Source organism: Martes martes, assembly GCF_963455335.1.
Source record: "Martes martes genome assembly, chromosome: 6".
Lineage (NCBI taxonomy): Eukaryota > Metazoa > Chordata > Mammalia > Carnivora > Mustelidae > Martes > Martes martes.
The window spans coordinates 24,207,085-24,226,767 of NC_137893.1; the positions used below are offsets into that span (position 1 = coordinate 24,207,085).

At 44.5% G+C, this 19,683-nt stretch overlaps 1 protein-coding gene across 2 annotated transcripts in view; it reads left to right on the top strand.

The window, feature by feature from the left end:
• Positions 1 to 19,683, top strand: part of SCML4 (Scm polycomb group protein like 4) — a 99,203-nt gene that overhangs the window by 36,295 nt on the left and 43,225 nt on the right. For both annotated transcript variants that reach the window (XM_080805153.1, XM_080805152.1), the window contains exon 2: positions 12,982 to 13,196. In XM_080805153.1, coding sequence (XP_080661279.1) covers positions 13,041 to 13,196 — 156 coding nt within the window. In that variant the 5' untranslated portion in view covers positions 12,982 to 13,040. The remainder of the gene's footprint in view (positions 1 to 12,981; positions 13,197 to 19,683) is intronic.

Here is a 19,683-nt window from a genome sequence, read left to right on the forward strand (position 1 = left end):
TGAACGACCTCATGCCTGGAAATCTGTGTGAAAATGTTTGGGCTTGGAAAGGTGACTGCGCCAAGAAGCCCTGGGGAATTCACTAATCCCCAAGGCTGGTGAATGGGTTCCAGTTCCCCGAGGCATTGACTCGGAAAGATGAGACTTGCACTGTTTGAATCTTCCTGTTTTATCGTTAAAGCTTGAAGAAGAATTTTTCTTAGCAAAGCCTTTGAAAAGAATCTAGGTCTACTGTTGGTTTACATTACAGAAAGTTATTTCAAAAAGAGAGTCGGCTTTGTAGATAAAGACTGAACTAGAAACAACCAAAACACCAAACCACCAGTGCTTTCTCAAAACTAAATGTAAAGTATAAATAGAGAACAAAACAGGAAATGGTGGTTTGCAAAAAAAAAGAGAGAGAGAGAGAAATATTTGTAGCTGCCCTAAAAAGTGCCTTTCCTTCCATTGTAGGACCTGAGTTCGGAGAAGGCCGCTGGCCCTAGCTCTGGCTCGTAGTAGAGACAAGAACCTTCTAGCAAGCAGTGCCCTCCTTTACCTGCGACTACTCTTTAACAAGCCCTTAGAAATACTTGGGTTGGTATCTATGTTGCAGGTGCTGATTCAGTAAATGTGCTTTCTCTCCATCTGGTCATCGAGGACTGGGCAACTTGATTGGGTTGTCTCACCCACCTAGGCTTTCACTTTGGATCAGTGCCTTCTCTTGATGTCCTAGAAGACGTGGAGGGTGTGGCTTGAAGGGTCGGGTTTCCCTCCTGCCCCCCTAACCAGCCCCATGGCCATCTCCTTATACGCTACCCAGAGCTGACCCTGGGAGGCAGCTGAAGGGATTTGGGCAAGGAGCCCAGGGCTGGAGTTTGACTTCTGCCCACTAATGAGCCATCTCATACCACCTTTCTGGGCCTCAGAGCCTCATCTGTGCACCAAGGACAGTAATGCTTGTCTTAATAAAGATGATAGAGCTGAAGGTCCGTCTTGGCAGAACATGGTGCCCTGTGTCTTGCTGGAGTGGCCTCGTTGGAAAGTGGCCCGTGGGATGAGCCTGGGGGAGGCAAGTGCCCTGGGCTGGATCCTGCTGCCTCAGTGCTGGGGAATGAGAGGAGTCTAGGAAGAGGGGTTGAGTTGCTGATCATTCATTCATTCATTCATTCATTCTTCATTTATCTGCTAAACACGTGTTAAGTCCCTAAGATGTTCCAGACACTGAAAAGGTGGATTATGTTGATCAAGACATAGCATCTCCTTCAAGGAGCTCGAGTATATTGGGAGAGATAGACAAGTATACGAATAAGTGGGATGCCATGTTGCAGGTGCTATGGTAGAAATCGTTCAGTCACAGCCACAGAGGAGGATGTAGAACAGAAGCATTCACTGCGGGCAGAGCAGTGGGGAGGGACCCTTTGCGAAGTCACCTCCTTGAGGCACACAAGTCTTTGAAGGGGATTCCTTTCCATCTAGCCAAGGGGAAAGGCTTCACGTTTTGGGTAGAAGTTGATGCTTTTGGAAGAGAGGATAGAGATAGAGCTCTCTTGAAGAGCTGAGCAGAGCTCAGGTAACACTACTTTTCTGACTCTAGCCTTGGAGAAAACTGTGAGTGGAGGCACCAAAGTAGGGGTGTCTGAGGAGAACCTTCATCACTAACTTACCTTGAGTTCTCCTTCCTTCTACCTCTCCTTCTGATAGGAAGCAGGCCACTTTCATTATCAAGTTCAAGCCCTTGAAAGCCTTCTGGAGTAGAGTAGGTAATGGGGGGTAATCTCCAGGGGCTGCACACAGGGGAGCACATCTGCTTGGATGTCCTCTAGGGTCTGGAGCAGATGGGGAGGAGGGCATACAAGATCCCTCAGGGAGTGCCAGGCTGCCAGGACCTGGTGAGGGTGGGGTGGAGAGGAGCTGGCAGGCCCCACACTCTGGCTTCCCCTTCGTCATCCTGCAGCCCCAAGAACCTCAGGCCCAAAGGACCCCTCCTCTCCGAACGTTCTGGGCTCTTGGGTCCTCACCCTGAGGATATGCACTGCTTTGGAGCTGTCCTCCTGGCAGATCACGTCCAGCTGTTTCTTCTCCCCTTCTAAGGGGCAAGCTTCTCAAAGCCGGAGGGGAATGCAGAGGGCCGGCTCCACCGTGCTCCTCAGAGACAGGCCACTCACGCAAGGCTTGACTGCAGCTGATCTAAGTCTTGGCCGAATCCCTGTGCCTCCAGGAAAAATCCCTCCCAGAGCAGGACAGCACAGGAGGCTGGTGAGGAGCTGCTTCCAGATCACCTGCCCGTGACCGCACCTGCCTGGGACACATGTTGTAGGACAATTTCTCATTGCCTCCAGGGTGCTGATAAGGGCCCTCACTTGGCTCTCCTTCTGGGCACAGCTGCAGACTCTAAGACTGCGTCTCTGCAGCCTGCTGGAAAGAGTGGTGCTGGTGGCTGCTTTGCAGGGGCCGTACCTCTCCCAGTGCAGTCATCTCGCCCCTTTTGTTTCTGTGTTGTTGTCCTGTCGGAACGAGGGGCGCCGGGGAGCTGGTACTCCACTTGCTTTTGCTGTCTCTGTAAGCAACGGAACAAGGGCTTGTCCCTTTACTGATTGAACCTGTCAGTTTCACTCCACAGGGAGGTTAGCGATCTAAACCTGTGCAGGGGCCTAGAGAGGTGGAGAGACTCGAGTCGGTCGCTCAGCTGATTCGGAGCAGAGCCAGGACTGGAGACCAGCCTTCTAAGTCTGGAGTTATCTCCACCAGTGCCCAATACTATGCTTTATGTCCTATGAACACCCACTCAAGTGGTTGCAGATCTGATCGGTCAAGTCTTCAGGGTTATGGGGTGTTGCGGTGCCCAGGGCAAATGCACACAAACGTGGCCCTGTAAGGAGGGCCATGCCCACGTGTTGGAGCAACGGCCCCTCCCACCTCCTCCCTCCTGGTGCAGCTGGTCGAGGCTGATCAGGGTCTGCACGTGACAGGGCCACCCTCTCCTTTCTCTAAAGTAAGAGGTTGTAGATGGAGTTTATTTGTTTGTGTTTCTATTTTTGAATACACACCAGATACAAAACCAGAAACTGGCATGCAGAGCACAGTCCCTTTCCCTCTCCAGTCCCTGGACCCCAGCCCTCCCGCACCCCCACCACTGAGAGATGACTGCTACCATTGTTAAAATTTTCCAGAGATATCTGATGCATGTGGAAGGGTGTATGCCTGCCTCTGTGCCTATACACTTATGTGTCTTCCTTAGCCTCCGTGTGATAGCGTGCTGTACACGCGACTGTGTAAAATTCAAGCTTTACCTTGAAGATCATTGGCTCTCACTTTATATAGCCACAAGTCTGCCGACCACAGCAGTAGCAGAGAGCATCCCCTCTCCTGCCTCCCCCCAGCTTCTTCTCCCAGCCCTTGGGTCTGCACATAGGCATGGCCCCAGGTGTGCCCACTCTGTTCTCTGAGAGAACAGACACGAGAGTCAATTCTCAAAGGAGGCTTTCCACAAAGTTTTCGTTCTGTCTGGTCATTAACTGACCTGCCTCTAGGGCGGGCAGATGCCATCCTTTCCCACTTGTGTCTGTCGGGGTCTAACTAGGAAATCTTTTTCATATTTAAGACACTGAGTTTTTAATACAGGGAAATGGTGATTGAAGAGCCGAAACAGGAGACCAGACAATTAGCCCCAGTCCCCTTGGTTGCCACCACCCCTGGGCTTGGAGGGGCAGAGGGAAGGGCTGTTGTTGCCGAAGGCAAACTAGGTTACCCAGCCGGAGCCAGAACCATGGGGGAGAGGTTCCCGGCAGAGACGCAGTGGAGCAAAGCGAGAGGGTGTTAGATTCCCTTGACTTTACCCCTGCCAGCCACCACCCTTCAAACTCAGACAAGTGCCTTCCATTGGGCAATCCAGCCAGCGGCCAGCTGTCACGAAGCCTTGGAAAACCGCTGGGGTGGGGGTGGGGGGGCAGTTAGCCCCGGTCACATGGAGAATTGCAGGGGCAGGGTGGGGGATGGAGCTGAGGAAGACAGGCCCAGGGCCAGCCCCCAGGATCTCCAGAGCGCTGTCTTCTGGAAGGACGACACCTGAAGGGGGAAGGCCTGTCAGTGTGCGGGACTTGATTAAAGGAAAGACACGGGCACCTGGACCAAGGAGGTGATGACTAGTCCCTCCCAGCCCCTGCTTTCCCGTGCGCTCCCATGCTCGCCCTCTGAGGAGCCACCCCAGGTCCGTGGGCCCAGAGCGGGGTGCTGGAGCTAAAAGCAGCCTCTCTCTTCTCCTGCCCGCTGAGGGGGCAGGCGGGTCCCAGAAAATGGGTAGGTTCAGGCTCCAGCTGAACAGCTACGCCGCCGGTGAATTATTCATACCTCTGGGGTGCCCATCTCTCATGTTTCAAATGCCCCCAGTTTTTCCAAATCCCACAGATCGGACTGGTGTTTTCCCCCACTTCCCTGTGCATATCCTGGGCTCCTGCTTGATGCAGCTTTCCTCCCTCCCCTTAAATATGTGAATCTTGGCTCTAGGTCATCTTGGCGGCTGCACCCTTCCTGGATGCAGGCGAAGGTTCCAGTGTGATGGAAGGGAGGGCCTTTCGTAAGGTCAGCCAAGGGTGGAATGGATTTGGTAGACTTTTAGAGTCGGCCCTCACCGCAGATGGCTGCCTACAGGGGACAGGAAGACCTCCCACCCCACCCCACCCCAGCACCCCACATCCCTCTCAGCCCCCCCACCGCCGCACCTTTCCCTACAGCAGAGTTGGGAGACACCCATGTCCCGAAGTCTCCCTCTATGTGCTACGGAGTTCCCTTCTCTATCGAGAAGCTTGTTTTCCGGGGGTTGATGGAACAAGTCTGCACATCACAACGACTCTTAAGACATTTAACAAACTCATCACCTTTGAACATTCTGTTGAACTTGCTCTCTACCTCGTTATTCTGTGGGACAACTGGGACTAACCAGTCCCTTTTGTTCCTGGGCCAGTTCCTATTTTTCCAGGACAAGTTGGCTTATTTACAGTTTCTTTGTACTCACCCTTGTCTATTTCAACAGGTAGAGACAAGGGCATATCCGTATATAATGAATGGAATAAAATACCTAAGGAAAAGCTCTCCCATGTTTTAAAAAATCAACAAAAATTCATTATATGTTATTCTATTCACCCTTCTATTGCAGTGAAACGATTGCTGGTAGAGTTTGGGCCACCTCAAAGGATGGCTGAATTTTAGAGAGATGCCAAGGCACATCCTTCTCCCTGGAAATGACCTCACGAGAGGGGCTGCCTCACCTAGGCTGCCTGAGAAGCCGTGGGGATGAGGGCGTGTACGAGGCTGTTTTTTACCTTGATGAAGCCCTGTTAGCCAGGACCTAGGTTTATATGTTTTGGATTTGCAAAGCTGACAGGTAAAATACCCTTCCCAAGTTCATGAACCAGATTTCAGTTTCTCTTGGTTAAGTTGTAATATTTCCAGCCAAGCCTTGTTTTGATAAGAAGAGGGAGATTTAGGAAACCAGCAGTAAATCACTTGATTTAATATGTCAAGCCAGGATTTGACAACTGCTGAAAGGTTTATAACTTGAAGATTTATAGACTTGAGGATGAGGCTGTTCTACGGACAGAATCTTTTATGTTCACTAAAGCTCTTTGTTCCAAGATGGCTTCCAAATCTGACCTGAACTAAGGCTGTCTGTGTTTGCTGAAGTCTGCAGTTGAAAGCAGAGAAATTCAGAGGCATCCTATAACACCTCCAGGATTTTGAGGGCTCTCAAGTGACGTACATGTTGGTTGTATCAGTTCATGAGTCCATGGAAAGGATGCCTTTGGACCACATTTTAGGTCTGTAAAGGTCTTTGGAGATAAGGGAAGTCATGGGGGGGGGGAGTAACCCAACTGCCACCTGGTCCCTCAGTGGAAGGGGCTGGAGGAAGGTGGAATCAAGGAGGGGGCAGGCAGTGAGCTATTTGTCTCTTGAGAGCTGGTTCTCTCTCCCTGTCTACCATCTGTTTATGACATTCGAAGTAATCTCTACGCCCAATGAGGTGTTCAAACTCACAACCCAGACATCGAGGGCTGCATGTTCTACTGAATGAGCCAGCCAGGTGCCCCTTATTTATAGCATTCTTGTTAGCTCTGAAACAACCTTTTCCATTATTTTCAGTGATACAGTCCTTTTTTTTTTTTTTTTTTTGGTCACAATTTGTTAGGAAGTTAAAGCAGCGGCCACTGGGGTGTCTGGGTGGCTCAGTCAGTTAAGTGGTTGCCTTTGGCTGGGGTCATGATCTCAGGGTTCTGGGATCGAGCCCCACGTCAGGCTCCCTGCTCAGCCAGGAGTCTGCTTCTCCTTCTCCCTCTTCTGATCCCCTTGCTTGTGCTCTCTTACTCTCCCTCAAATAAATAAACAAACTCTTAAAAAAATAAATAAAACAGTGGCCACGGACATTCTATAGCTCAGGAACCAAAACCATGAGAAAACAAGAAAACAAAAGGCCATCTAAAGAAGCACAGATTTCAAAAAGAAAAGCAACAACAACAACAAAAACACCAGAAAACCTTCCAGACAATGAGAATTATTCATTCATTGTTTATTTTTCTATTTATAGTGTTTTCTGCCTATGGTTTTAAAAATTCAAATGATGCAGAATGGTACAAAGACAGCAAAAACATCTTTCAATATCTTTCCACCCAGTGACAACTACAATCAGCCTTTTTATGATTATCTTTCCAAGACCTCTTTCTGTGCCTAATGCATGCAGATTTATCTATATCCATATACATAAAGAAGATAGGAATAGAATCATACTACATATGCTAGGAGCATATGTATACATATACACATACACATATTTAAATTTAGAACTTATGAATGTGAAATATCTTATTCATAAAATATCCATTTTATGAATGTGAATTAATTTACTTAACTAAAATGTTTCGAGAGACATTTTGACTAATTTCAGTATTTCACTATTAGAAACAATGTGCAAAGAACATCCTTGGTCATGTGTCTTGGTGCTCATCTCAGATTATCTTCTTAGGATAAAGCCTTATCAGCTTTATCCTAATACAGCTGTATTAGGGAGTGTGCATGTGAAAGTTTTTAAGTGATTTTCAATTGTTCCCCCCAAAAGGTTAGCCAGTTTCCACCCCTCACCCAACCTGAACTATTGATTGGGTTACTCACATTTAGCAATCCGATCAGCGATAAATGATGTATCAGTGTACTTTGGGGGGAGGTTACCAGTAAAGTTTAGAATCTTTTCTTTTGATAATTGACCATTTATTTCCCTTCCGTCCCTCCACCCCCTTCCTTGCTTCCTTTCTCTCTCTCTCTCTCTCTGTGAATTATCTGTGTCTTTTGCTCATTTTTTCTATTTCAGCGTTTATTCGTATTTTAATAATTTGAAGGGGTTTATTTTTAAGATTTTATTTATTTATTTTAGAGACAGAGAGAGAGAAAGAGTGGGGGTAGGAGCAGAGGGAGAGGGACAAGCAGATTGCACGGAGCTCTGAGCCCGATGTGGGGCCTGAGCCCAGGACTGGGATCACGACCCGAGCGGAAACCAAGAGTCTGATGCTTAACCAACTGCACCCCCCAGGTGCCTCTTAAAGGAGATTTTTGTAGTAACCTTTCATTGGTCCCATTTGTAACAAATTTTGTCTTCAGATTTTCATTTGTTTTTACCCTTCATGATTTTACTTTCACCGTATGAAAGCATTTGAGTTTTACGTAGTCATGTGTACTAATCTTTCCATTTCTGCTTCCTGAGTTTTTCAATGTACTTAGAAAGTCCGTCCTCGTCTCAAGAGTATTAAAATGTTGACCTTTGGGGTACCTGGTTGGTGCAGTTGGTTAAGCCTCTGACTCCGATTTAGGCTCAGGTCAGGAGCTCAGGGTCCTGGGATCTGGCTCCCTGCTTGGTGCAGAGTCTGCTTGTCCCTCTCCCTCTGCCCGTCCCCTCACTCTCTTTCCCTCTCTCTCAAATAAATAAATAAATAAAATCTTTTAAATAAATAAGTAAATAGGGACACCTGGGTGGCTCAATCAGTTAAGTGTCTGCGTTCTGGTCAGGTCACGATCTCAAGGTTCTGGGATCCAGCCCCTCGATGGGCTCCCTGCTCAGCAGGGAGCCTGTTTCTCCCTCTGCCCCTACCATCCCACTCAGTCTCAAATAAAAAAATAAAATCTTTAACAATAACTAAATAACTAAATAATTAATTAAATAAATATTGACCCTTATTGTCTTCAGTACTTCTTGTTTTTTTTTTTAAGGTGTATTTTAGTCTTAGATATCTCTAGAATTAAGTTTGCTCAGATACAGCTGAGATTTTATTTATTTCCAAGTGTCTGATTTCCACAACTCATTTATTGAGTTCTCCTGTACTGCTATGACACGTGTTCCTAGATTTCAAACAAATGGAAACTTAATATATGTTTAATTTCTGGACTAACCTTTCCATTGATGTGATTGCTTTTCTCTACCATACTGCTGCGATTGTTATAGTTTTATAATACATTTTAGAAACCAGGAAGAAGAGCCCCTCCCCCCTGCCATGGAACTTTGTTTTGTCCTTCATTTCCTTAAGTCCATTTGTATTTTTAATGTGATCATACTCAATTTATAGAATGATTTAGGTGACAGTTTTATTTTAGAAGTATCCATCTGCCTAATAACAGAATAATCTTTTTTAATTTATTTGAGTCTTATTTTAGGGCATAAGTAGAATTTTTAAAAATATTATTTTCTTCATGTAAGCCCTACTTCTTATTGAATTTCATGAAGAACTGTGAAGGGTCTGGAGCTTTATCCTCTGCAAGCAAACAGGTCCGCCTGCTACCATGTTGTGGATAGGTGGATAGAAGGAAGGGGCTCCTAGGCCAGAGGCACAGCAGGTGGTGTTGTCTTCCTGTTCCCACCTGCTTCCCTTGTCCAAGTTTCATGGTGGATGCTGTATATGCAAAGGGTTCATGTGATAGCTGAGGAACTCTAGGCTTAGGAGATCAAATGAGAAGTCAGGGCAAGTTTCTGTGACCTAACTAATGAAGAATGAGAGGAGTAAAACAAGAGAGAAGAAAGAAAGCATTCCAGGCAAAGGGAACCACATATGCAAAGGCCCTGTGGTGGAAGGAATTGTGGCGACTATAAACACTGGAAAAAAAACAGTCACTATGGTGGCTCCATTATTTTTTGGACTAAAGGTGCTATAGAGAGGTAGCTTGTTTATTTTCCCCATTATAAATGATCTATTTGTTCTGCCAAAGTGCTTTGAGATTTTTCCTTTGCTTTTGAGTATATCATTTTCATTAGGATTTGTTGCTGATGTCCATTCTTAAAGAACTTTTCTTAAGACACAGAGAACTTCTTCAGTATGGAAGACAGCCTCTTAGTATATTTTTGAGTATTTTGCTCTTCTTTTAGTTTTGATCTTTTCATTAAACATGTGATAAACCGTTGTTGTCTATCTTCCATGGTTATGTTCTCCCTAAAAAAATCCCATGTCTTCTTTCCACTGTATTCCGAGACTGGGATGCTTCCTTATTTTTAGTATTAATCTTTGCTATTACTTTTTTTTGAGGTTCGTGTCTTAGTTTTGGAAAGGGAGATTTTTGGGGACCTTGAACTTTTGTCACAATTTGTTACAGTTTCCAAAGTGCCTGGGTCTGTTATTAAAATACCACTTTGTAAGCATTTCCCCTCAACTCTTTAAAATTATTCCAAGGAGACTTTCAGAGAATTGTCCCATAATTAAAATAATCTCTTCAGTTTTTAAAAGTCTCTGTCTTGTTACTTAACATTGCATTTACTTCTGTATTAAAATTGTATTGATGTGTGAGAAGGAATGGCAAAATAGTAACTTCTTGATCAATGAATGAGCTATGTCCATGTCCCCCCAATTACTTTGTGCTCCAAAGTCACCAATAAGAAGAGCTCATTGCTGCTCCACCAGCATGAAGTTCATTAATCATATTTAGTTTTTGGGAAAGTTCCTTTATACCCTAAGATAGATGTACTTCTCTGGAAGTGACGTAGAAAGTAGCCCCAGTCCTGTTCCTCCCTCACAGTAGAGAAAGAGAAGCAGAACAACAGAAAAGCCCAGTTTAAAAGATGACTAGTTTTCTAGGAAATATTTTTTCCTAACGCACTGAGAAATTTGGGGATAGTTCAGTATAATTTTGAGTGATACAAATTCCTAGGATAATATGCTAATTCATTTGTTACCTTTCCTTTACTCCCCAAAACCTATTCAATGAGAAGACTTTTGTGAGGAAGAATCTAGCTTAGCAGAGAATCACAATTCACCAGGGAAGGACGGCAACCAAATAAACCTTCACCTGCCGGAAAGAGATCCGATGCCTTACTCTGGTCCTGGGTTTTCTCTTACTGATTTTTGATCTTCATGTTAGATACGGTGCTGACCTCCTCACTAGCAGCAAAGTAGAAAGGTAGAGAAACAGGTCCTAGACTAGAAAAAAATCTTATTTCCCAGATAGCTAATAATACTAATTACTACTAATTAGTATTAGTATAATACTACTAATAAAGATAACTAAACCTGTAGAAGCAGGGATGTGATCGTAATCATGAGAGTCCAGAATCTCAGATCAAGTTCTGCACAGCAAAAATAGTAACGAATAAGTGTTCGTGGGTTTTCGATGTTTTGCAAAGCCTTTTTATTTGAAAATGAGGGTTTGGGGTAGTGGAGTCCTGACACCAATTCTTGAAATGGAATGATAGCTCTGTTCACATGTTGATGGGCTTATCTTCATTGATCATGATTCATTGACTGTAAGATGCCCTTGATAATAACACTGTTTCATGTATCATAAGAAAGAAAAATTGCTCCTTATGGAATTCTTCTGTGCTTACAGCCCTTTACGGTGCATTGTGATTTCAGAGATGTTAATGAGTGATAAAGCATGTATCTTAGAATCAATGAGATGTGGTATTTTTCTTACATAAAAAACAGGGAAAATTGACATCCCCAACAGCTTGTCTATCTACCTGAAATATTTAACAATAAATTCATGCTTTAAACTCTGTGTACAAGGTGTGATATTTCCAAGAGTGATCAAGATTATTGAGAGAATACTGTTACTATTCAGAGAATTAACAAAGCGAACTTTTGTAAAAGATGCCCCCAATTTTCCCTGTCATGTTTTCAGATCTCAAGTATCCACTATTCGATATTTTCCTTCCTGTGCAAAGCAATGTGGTTCCTGTAGTGTTGCCTAGACTGGAGGGTAGGGATGGTTCCTATCACCTTTCCCAACTCTTTCTGTAGCATTTTGAGCAAAACTTCTCATTTCCACTGTTGGCTACCACTTGGGCTCAGAAATAAATTTTATCACTTAATATCCCTCCCGCATTAGAGTCTAATGTTCTGTCCCACTTGTCACAATCCTGAATGTTCAAGGAAATCTGACCCCTGAGCTCGTGATACCATTGTGTTCTCTGGGCTGGAGACGATTGACTACCTTTTGCTGCAAGATTTAGGCATCTCTACCTGAAGAAGCTTATTATTAGTATTTTTTAAAAAGATTTTATTTATTTACTTGAGAGAGAGAGAGAAAGAGTGAGAGAGAAAGCATGAGAGGGCAGAGGGTCAGAGGGAGAAGCAGACTCCCCGCTGAGCAGGGAGTCCGATGCGGGACTCAATCCTGGGACTCCAGGATCATGACCTGAGCCAAAGGCATTTGCTTAACCAACTGAGCCACCCAGGTGCCCCTCATTATTAGTATTTTTAATGCTATGAATATCGTATGTGGGGTATCTGTGTGGGGGAAAGGATGTGTTCATAGTGAACAATAACCCACCGTCCCACTGTCTTGGCCATTGGTGGCATTTTAGCATGTCTCCTTTCACTTTTTCCCCACAGAAACTTTTGTGTAGTGGTGATAATTTTTACGTGTAATTTATGAGATGGTTTTTCACTCAACCTCATGTTATTGAAATAGTATTTTTTTCTTAAGATTTTATTTATTTATTTATTTGACAGAGTGAGAGAGAGAGAGACAGCGAGAGATGGAACACAGCAGCGGAGTAGAAGAGGGAGAAGCAGGCTCTCCACTGAGCAGGCTGCCCAATGTTGGGCTCGATCCCAGGACCCTGGGATCATGACCTGAGCCGAAGGCAGACGCTTAATGACTGAGCCACCCAGGCAGCCCTAGAAATACTATTGTTAAAGGCTTTTAACTAGTTGATTGTTTTATTCTGTAGATATATGAACTATTCCCCTATTGCTTATTATTTGGGCTCTATGCATCTTATTTTTGCAATTCTAAATCATGTTAAAATGAACATCTCTATATATTAATCTCTCTCCCTATTTTGATCAAGGGACATAACATTTTTTTTCAGAGAGGGAGAGAGAGAAATTGAGGTAGGGAGGGGCACAGGGAGAGAGATAGAGAGAGAGAGAGAGAGAGAGAGCCTTAAGTGGGCTCCACTCCCTGAGATCATGACCCATGCCGAAATCAAGAGTTGGATGCTTAACCGACTGAGCCACCCTGGCGCCCCAAGGGACAGAACTAATACAAATGATTTGTATCATTAAATACCTTTCACAGGAAACATAACGGTCACAATCATTTATAACCCAGCCAAAGGGACAGGAGTGAATGTGGGAGGAGGGTTGTATTTATTTAATACTATTATTCTATTACTTCAAAGTTAAATTAACTGGGGAAACTTGAGACACACACTAATGAAGTCATCTCATGCTGGTGACACTTTCAGTTGTGTCTGGAGCTGGGAAGCTATTGTCCTCTCCCCCTGGCCAGTATCCTCCCTACTTCATCACAGCTCTGTGGAAATTCGTTCTCCTGGAAATTATTAAACCAGAAGCCCAACAGCCCTGTAAAAACTCCTCGAGGTGCCTGGTTCTCTCCTATTTGGTCCCCCCGCCCCCCGCCCCCAGTGAAGAGTAGGTAAGACTCCAAACGCCAAACTGGATACATGCTTGCCTTGCAAACCAAACAAACCCTTCTGTTTTTGTTTTGCTTTGTGTCTGGACTAATTCTTAGCACCTCTTCTGCCTGTGAGCGATTTGTCACTTCCTTCTGTAAGACTGGCACCGGCAGACATGCAGTCCCAGAGGATCCCGGGGAGAAAGCGAGGCCGACCCCCACTTCACTCAACACCTATGAAGATGGCGGTTCATAACCTTTATTCCACTTCAGCTGGCCCTTTGCCAGCAGTGAAGATCCCCAAGAAAAGAGGGCGGAAGCCTGGGTACAAGGTACGGCTCCATCATCTCCTTTCTCCTCAGGGACGTTGGGCTGGGGCACGGGGGCTTGGGCAGAGCAGCCGCTGCTCCCTGTGAGGAAAGGCTGGGAGGTGAGAGACAACGGGCGCAGAAACAAGTTTCTCTCAGGGAAGCGCGTCACGGACAGGGCCTCATTGTCACACCGCGGCCCACAATGCATGCTGTCCCTGTCGTGTGTGTTTTTACAAGTGAGAAAGCAAATTGCACCAGATGGGGAAAGCTGTGAGGCGAGCAGATTTTAGGGTCAGAGCTAAACACGCAATATGAAGGCTCGCATCTAAATTAGCGTTTCAGGCACCGAGTTTTCCCCTAACCGTGCCGACTAGGGCGGCGCTCGAAGCCACTTTCCAGAACTCCTTCGTCACTTATTTTAGTAGAAGCAGATGATGTTCCTGAGACATTTAAATGGATACTAAGGGCAGGCTAGTGTCAAAGGACCCAGGAGCGTTTTCCCAAACAGAGGCCCAACAAGGGGACTCCTCAGGAAAATTCAAGGTGTTAATTCGTAGATTCCTGCTTATAAAAAGTGCTGATGTCAAGTTTGGCTCCAAGGAGGCAAAGCAGGCAGAATTAAAATCCTGTGACCCTTTGAAGACTTAACAGTTTGGAGTGGCGGGGGGCGGGGGTGGGTGGAAAAGAAAGTCTCTGATGTAATTGCAATCACATAAAGCAATCTGAACTGGGAGCAGGGAGAGCTTCTCCTCCAAGAGGTTTCTGAAGAGGCTTCTAGAGCAGAAAGACTATTGAGTCTGTTCTCCACGAGCCTTTTGGGCATTAGAAAATGAGCTTCAGAAGTTTTCCTTCAGTTATTTTTCTTGAAATAAAGAGCTTATGTTTCCATCTTGAGACCTGAATACTCGAACCAAAATGCAAATTGGCAATTAACTCCCACATATTTAGGAAAATGTATGGAAATTATTTCAGGTCAGCAGAAAGATAGAGCTTCCGGAAGAATTGGTAATGAATTCAACCTTTATCCCTTTGGTTCTCTGCAGTTCCTCCAACTGCTGGAAAATAAAAACGGTAGGTGGGGCGGGGGGGAGGTAACTCTGAGTTATTTGGGGGTCACGGGCTTTAGTAAAAGAGGCTTTTACTCAGCCATTTCCTGAAGTAAAGTCTTCTGTCACTGGTTATTTTTCTAGCAAAGAGAGCCTCCTTTTTCTCATGGGCACGTCAGCTTTAGAACTGTGTCTCTGAAGCAGGCACAGGGCGGGTCTTCCCAGCTCGGCTACCTGCGCCATTGCTGAGGTGTGGGAGTTGCTTCTGGAAGGCTGGAGCAGGTCAGCCTTGTATCAACAGAGAGTTGATGGAGCCAGGGAGCAGATCCAGGATTTGAGGAAACACACTGAAAATTCCTCTCTGCTAGTTGGCCTTTCTCCTACTCCCCTGGGAGCTATGACCCAAGAATGAAAATTACCAACAGACATAGCCTTTCTGGGGCCAGGAAAAATGGAAATTCAGTCCATGGAATGAGCCCGACTTGGCAATTGTCCTATGTCCTAAAAGGGGCAGTTTTCAGGGCTCCTAAGGCATAGAGACACCTTGGGGCAGGAAGAAAGCTTTTTGGTGTGGTTAGCTGACAATCTGGGTCTTACAACATGGAAGGCAAGCCTCATGCCCACATCTCAAAAGGGCAACAGGCCCCAGCTCTTGCTTGAGTCCACCTTCCATGTATTTGGGGAAACGTGTGGGAATTATCTCAGGCCTGCAGCTCCCAGACAGCTCCCCATGCCATGGGTTTGGTGTTCGGGAATGGCTCCAAACCAGGTGTCGTCTGCTGGAAGGGCTGACTCCCTTGTGGTGATGCAAGAAAAATAAGAACCAGGTGAAAATCTTCATAAAGCTAAAATGGTTCTGCCCAAAGGATCATCCTTTATTCTGAAATATCTGCTTCCTACTGTCTTGGTGTTAAGATTTATTTTATTTAAGTGTCATACGTGGTCAGGAACTTGGGAATTCTAAAAAGCGTTTTATTAAATGTTTCATGTTGTCAGGATTTGGTAATTCAAAAAATGTCCTTACTTGGCAAAACAAATTTGGCAACCTGTTAGATTTCTTCAATTTTATTCTGATGATTTCTGAGACCCATAAGCCCCTTTTAACCATTAATGAAAAGATTTTAATTGTGGGGAGGCCAGCAAGGAAAGTGTAGAGTTTCAGTTCATTTACCAAATGGCCACTAATTTGGCAATTTTAACTATCTGAGATACAGTTGGGGAGACAGAAGTTGTTAAAAAAAGAAATCCTGAGCAAGCGAAATAAGATATTTCTATTTCTAATATAATTCTATATTTCTATATAATAAGAATTTTTGTTATAACTAAATGGTATTTTATTAATCATATAGAATAAAAAATACAATAACATGATCAATATCATACAATAGTAACAATTGTTATATCAATAATAGCATCATTATGGTATATTTGTGCTAACAATATTGTCACAATAGAATACTCAGTATATGAGTGTTCAGAAGGCTCTTTCCCAGGAGATTCTGAGGATGCCTGGTGGTGCTGACTGGGTCAAGGTCTATGGTGGTGGCCATTTGTTGCTTCTTGCCTGGTGCTCTCCCACACTGCACTGCCCATCACCTCTGTGTCAATCACATGTGGAAACTCTCCCTGGTCCAAATATGGGCACAAGGCTCTCCGTTTAAGACCCACGCACAGCTAACACGGGGTGTGATATTTAACCCCTTCTCTGGGTCTTGAGAATAACATGAATTACAAGCAGAAAAGGAAGAATTCAACCGGTAGTCAGATGTCAGCGCCCCAGAGTTCATAGGTCATGCCTCCTTTCGGGGCCCACCTGCCCATGTCTCTTGGCCCAGGCCAGTGGCCTCACTGCCGGGTCATGCTCACTGCTGTGAGAACACCATCTGATGGCCTTACACCCCCTTCTCACCCCAGCTGATGGAAGCAGAAACCTCTTCGCATCGTATTTTCTCTGAAGAGCCATACGCTGACTGCCATGAAAACAGCCTTCTTCATCCTGGAACAGAATTTGCATCTCAGTTTGAAGCCTCTGCTATTGGTTTAGTTCAGTGACAACGCAAGGTTGACAGATAGATTTTCCTTTTATCTCATGACTAAAAAGACCATTAAGTTCGTTTTAAAGAGATAAAGAGAGAGAGTCTACATCAAGGAGAAACTCTAGCTTCCATTCTGTAGCTGCGGCTGATTATAATGTCACGGAACAGTGGGATTTCCAGCCCCTGTGTCTTTATGGTTGGGTTTATGATTGAAGCGGGAAGAAAAAAGTGTTCGGTTTTGAAAATAGCTGTCTGTTCCCTCTACATAATTGTAATAATAATACTAATAACAACAACAACAATAAGAAGAAGAAGAATAACAGTCATATAGAACATTCATTGACCACTTCTGTGTTTGAGGATTGGGGCCAAAATATTGTGTATATTTTCTTATTTGACCCCTGATAGCGAGGGGAGTCAGAAAAACCGGCATGAATTAGGTATGAATGAACCAAGTCCCACAGCCTGAGGCCGCTTACTGATGGGCCAGCAGCCCCCTAGACCTTGGCAATCTCTTTGTACTATTGTTCAGAATAGTAATTATGCTTTCCCATTTAGTCTTTCCAAAAAAGAGTAAATTATGTTCTGTCTGCTCTGTTTCATGAGCTCAGAAAATTGTAACATGTTTAGAAAGAATATTATCCCTAAAATACTAAAAACAAATGGTTAACATGTTCTAACATGTTGGTAATTATATTACTCAGAATACGAAGCCAGCTGCTGTAACAAAGGCCGACAACAGTGGCCTAAAGAAGGTAGAAGCTAACTCCCCTGTTGTGTTAAAGTCTGAGAAGCTCATCTGAGGATGATATGATGTCTCCATGGTTTTGGGACCCAGGCTCCCTTTCTGTTGCTTTGCTACTCTCTCTCTTTTTTTTTTTAATTTGTTTTTATTATTATGTTCAGTTAGCCAGGATATAGTACATCATTAGTGTTCTGTTATTCTTAACACCAAGTCTCTACCTCATACTCTAAAATAGCCTTCCAGTTCCCACTATGGCACTAGTCTAGGCAGCGAAATAGGGACAGAGGTAGTGGTGGCCTGTCCTTCCCCTTTAAGGACTCAACCCTCAAAGCTGCACACACCCCTTACAATTGGATCTCACTGGCCATAAACTAGTCCATTGGCCACAACCTAGTCCATTGGCCGTACTTAGTGCCAAAGGAGATGGGGAAATGCAGTGCTAGGGGATTAGGGGACAGGTGGCCAGCTAAAAGTCAAGGAATCCCACTGATAAAGAAAGAAGGGGGCATGGAAATTTGGGAATAACCAGCAGCCTCTGCTAAGTTCTTAAAGAACAGTCTTTTTTTTTTTTCCTTCAGATTTTATTTATTTATTTGTCAGAGAGAGAGACTACAAGCAGGGGGAGCTGCAGGCAGAGGGAGAAGACTCCCCACTGAGCAGGGAGCCCAACATGGGACTTGATCCCAGGACCCAGGGATCATGACCTGAGCCGAAGGCAGAAGCTTAACTAACTGAACCACCCGGGCATTGTAAAGAATAGTCCTCTTTTAACTAGAAGATTCACTCTATAAAGAGAGTGATTTTCTAATAAACATAAGTAATGCCACATTATGTTTTATTTCCTCTTTTTTATTGCCATCCTTTTCTTGCCGCTCCCACCTGCAAAGTATGTGTCCTTGGCATTGTGTAACAAGGAAGTCAAATTCACAGAAATCTCAATTAAGAGAATGTTCGAACTTAAGTAGAAAGGGTTTTATTTGTTCCAACACTTGCTCAAAGCTTCTTTCTAAAATGTGTTTTTATTAGAACTGTTGAATTGGCTTCCACGATTCTTTGATTATCCAGATCTTGTATTGTCTTAGAGTCCTATTTACGAACGTCAAATGCAGCATGATATTGTATGCAAGGGAAGAATAGCTATCTAATGAGCCTTCCTGCGCTGATCTCTGAGGTCCCCCCCCCCTTGCTGATGGTGGGCATGGCATGCATCCTCATTTTCCCATGGGGAAAATCATTACACAGGCACAAGTTGGCAGGAGCCATTCCCTTAGGATGAATGGTGTGCAGAACTCAGGGTGGGGACTGTCTCTCCTATGGTTTTCTGTGACACCCCCACGCCCAGGGCTGGAGCAAGGGCCAAGGTTGAGGCTCAGTGGTGGGTGGGAGGCAGAGGTATGCTGGCTAATGTCCCCCCACCAGCTGAGCGTGAGTCCAACATGAATGCTAGTTGATATTTTCAATTATGTTAAGAAGTAAGAAAGTAAGAAAGGTAAACAGTGAATTTGTATGTTGGAAGTTTGTTCGTTTGTTGAGTACGTGATGAGCCTCTTCGCTGAACTGGGTGATAGTTTGTGAAAACCAAAAATAGTTCAGTTTTTTGTGCTATTCGTGGTGTAACAGTCGCAGACAAGGCCCACTTTTAAGTTTAATTTGTGGGGGTTTTTTGGTTTTATTTATTTATTTATTTATTTGACACAGAGAAAGAGATCACAAGTAGGCAGAGAGGCAGGCAGAGAGAGAGAGGAGGAAGCAGGCTCCCCGCTGAGCAGAGAGCCCATGCGGGGCTTGATCCCAGAACCCTGGGACCATGACCTGAGCTGAAGGCAGAGGCTTTAACCCACTGAGCCACCCACGCCCCTAGGCGTAGTTTAATTTGTGTTTTTAACATTTTCTCCATCACTTTCTCAAGTCTTTGAGTCAATCAAAGAGTAAATCTGGCCCTAATTTGTAGCATTCAACAATTTCCAAGGCATATATTCCCAACATGTCCAGTTCCAAGATACCAAAATGGCAGCCCCGAGCATGGACTTGCTCAGACACACTCCTGCGTCTCTACTTCCCTAAGGATATTATAACAAAAATAATTAGAATAATTAGAAAGTGATGAGTTTTTGAGTATCAATTACCTTTGTTTTTAATGTATTTTAAATTAATACTCTGTAAATATATATACTTCAATGTTCAACGATCACTGTGTTTAGTGAACAACTTGTAATATTCCTGAAAATCGAAGTCATCCTTTATGGCCCAGATTAAGCCAGCTCCAGCTTCCCATTGCTCTGAGTTCTGCTAAGCACACAGTCCTGTTCCTGGATGCACCCTGTTTCCTCTCCATCTGTAGGGTCGACCCCATGCGGCCTGATGCAGAGAACTTGGCCTCCTCACTAGTTTCTGTAAGAAACCCAATCACACCACACATTGCTTGAAATATGTGGTCTCTACTAAAGATTGTTGGGGGCACAGGGCATCGTGAACAGCATTTCATTAAGTAATTCTCACAAGTAGATCCATTTTTCTGAATTTCACTTTATCCAGTGATGGTGTTTTGTGTTTCCCCTTTTTTTTCTTCTCTCTCCTGGTACCCTTGAGTACTGGATTCATCGTCTCCTCTCTCAGCTTCCCTCTGTCTAGGAGGAAACTAAGACATTCTTCCCTGCCCTCAGCAAAGCGGCAGCCCCCCT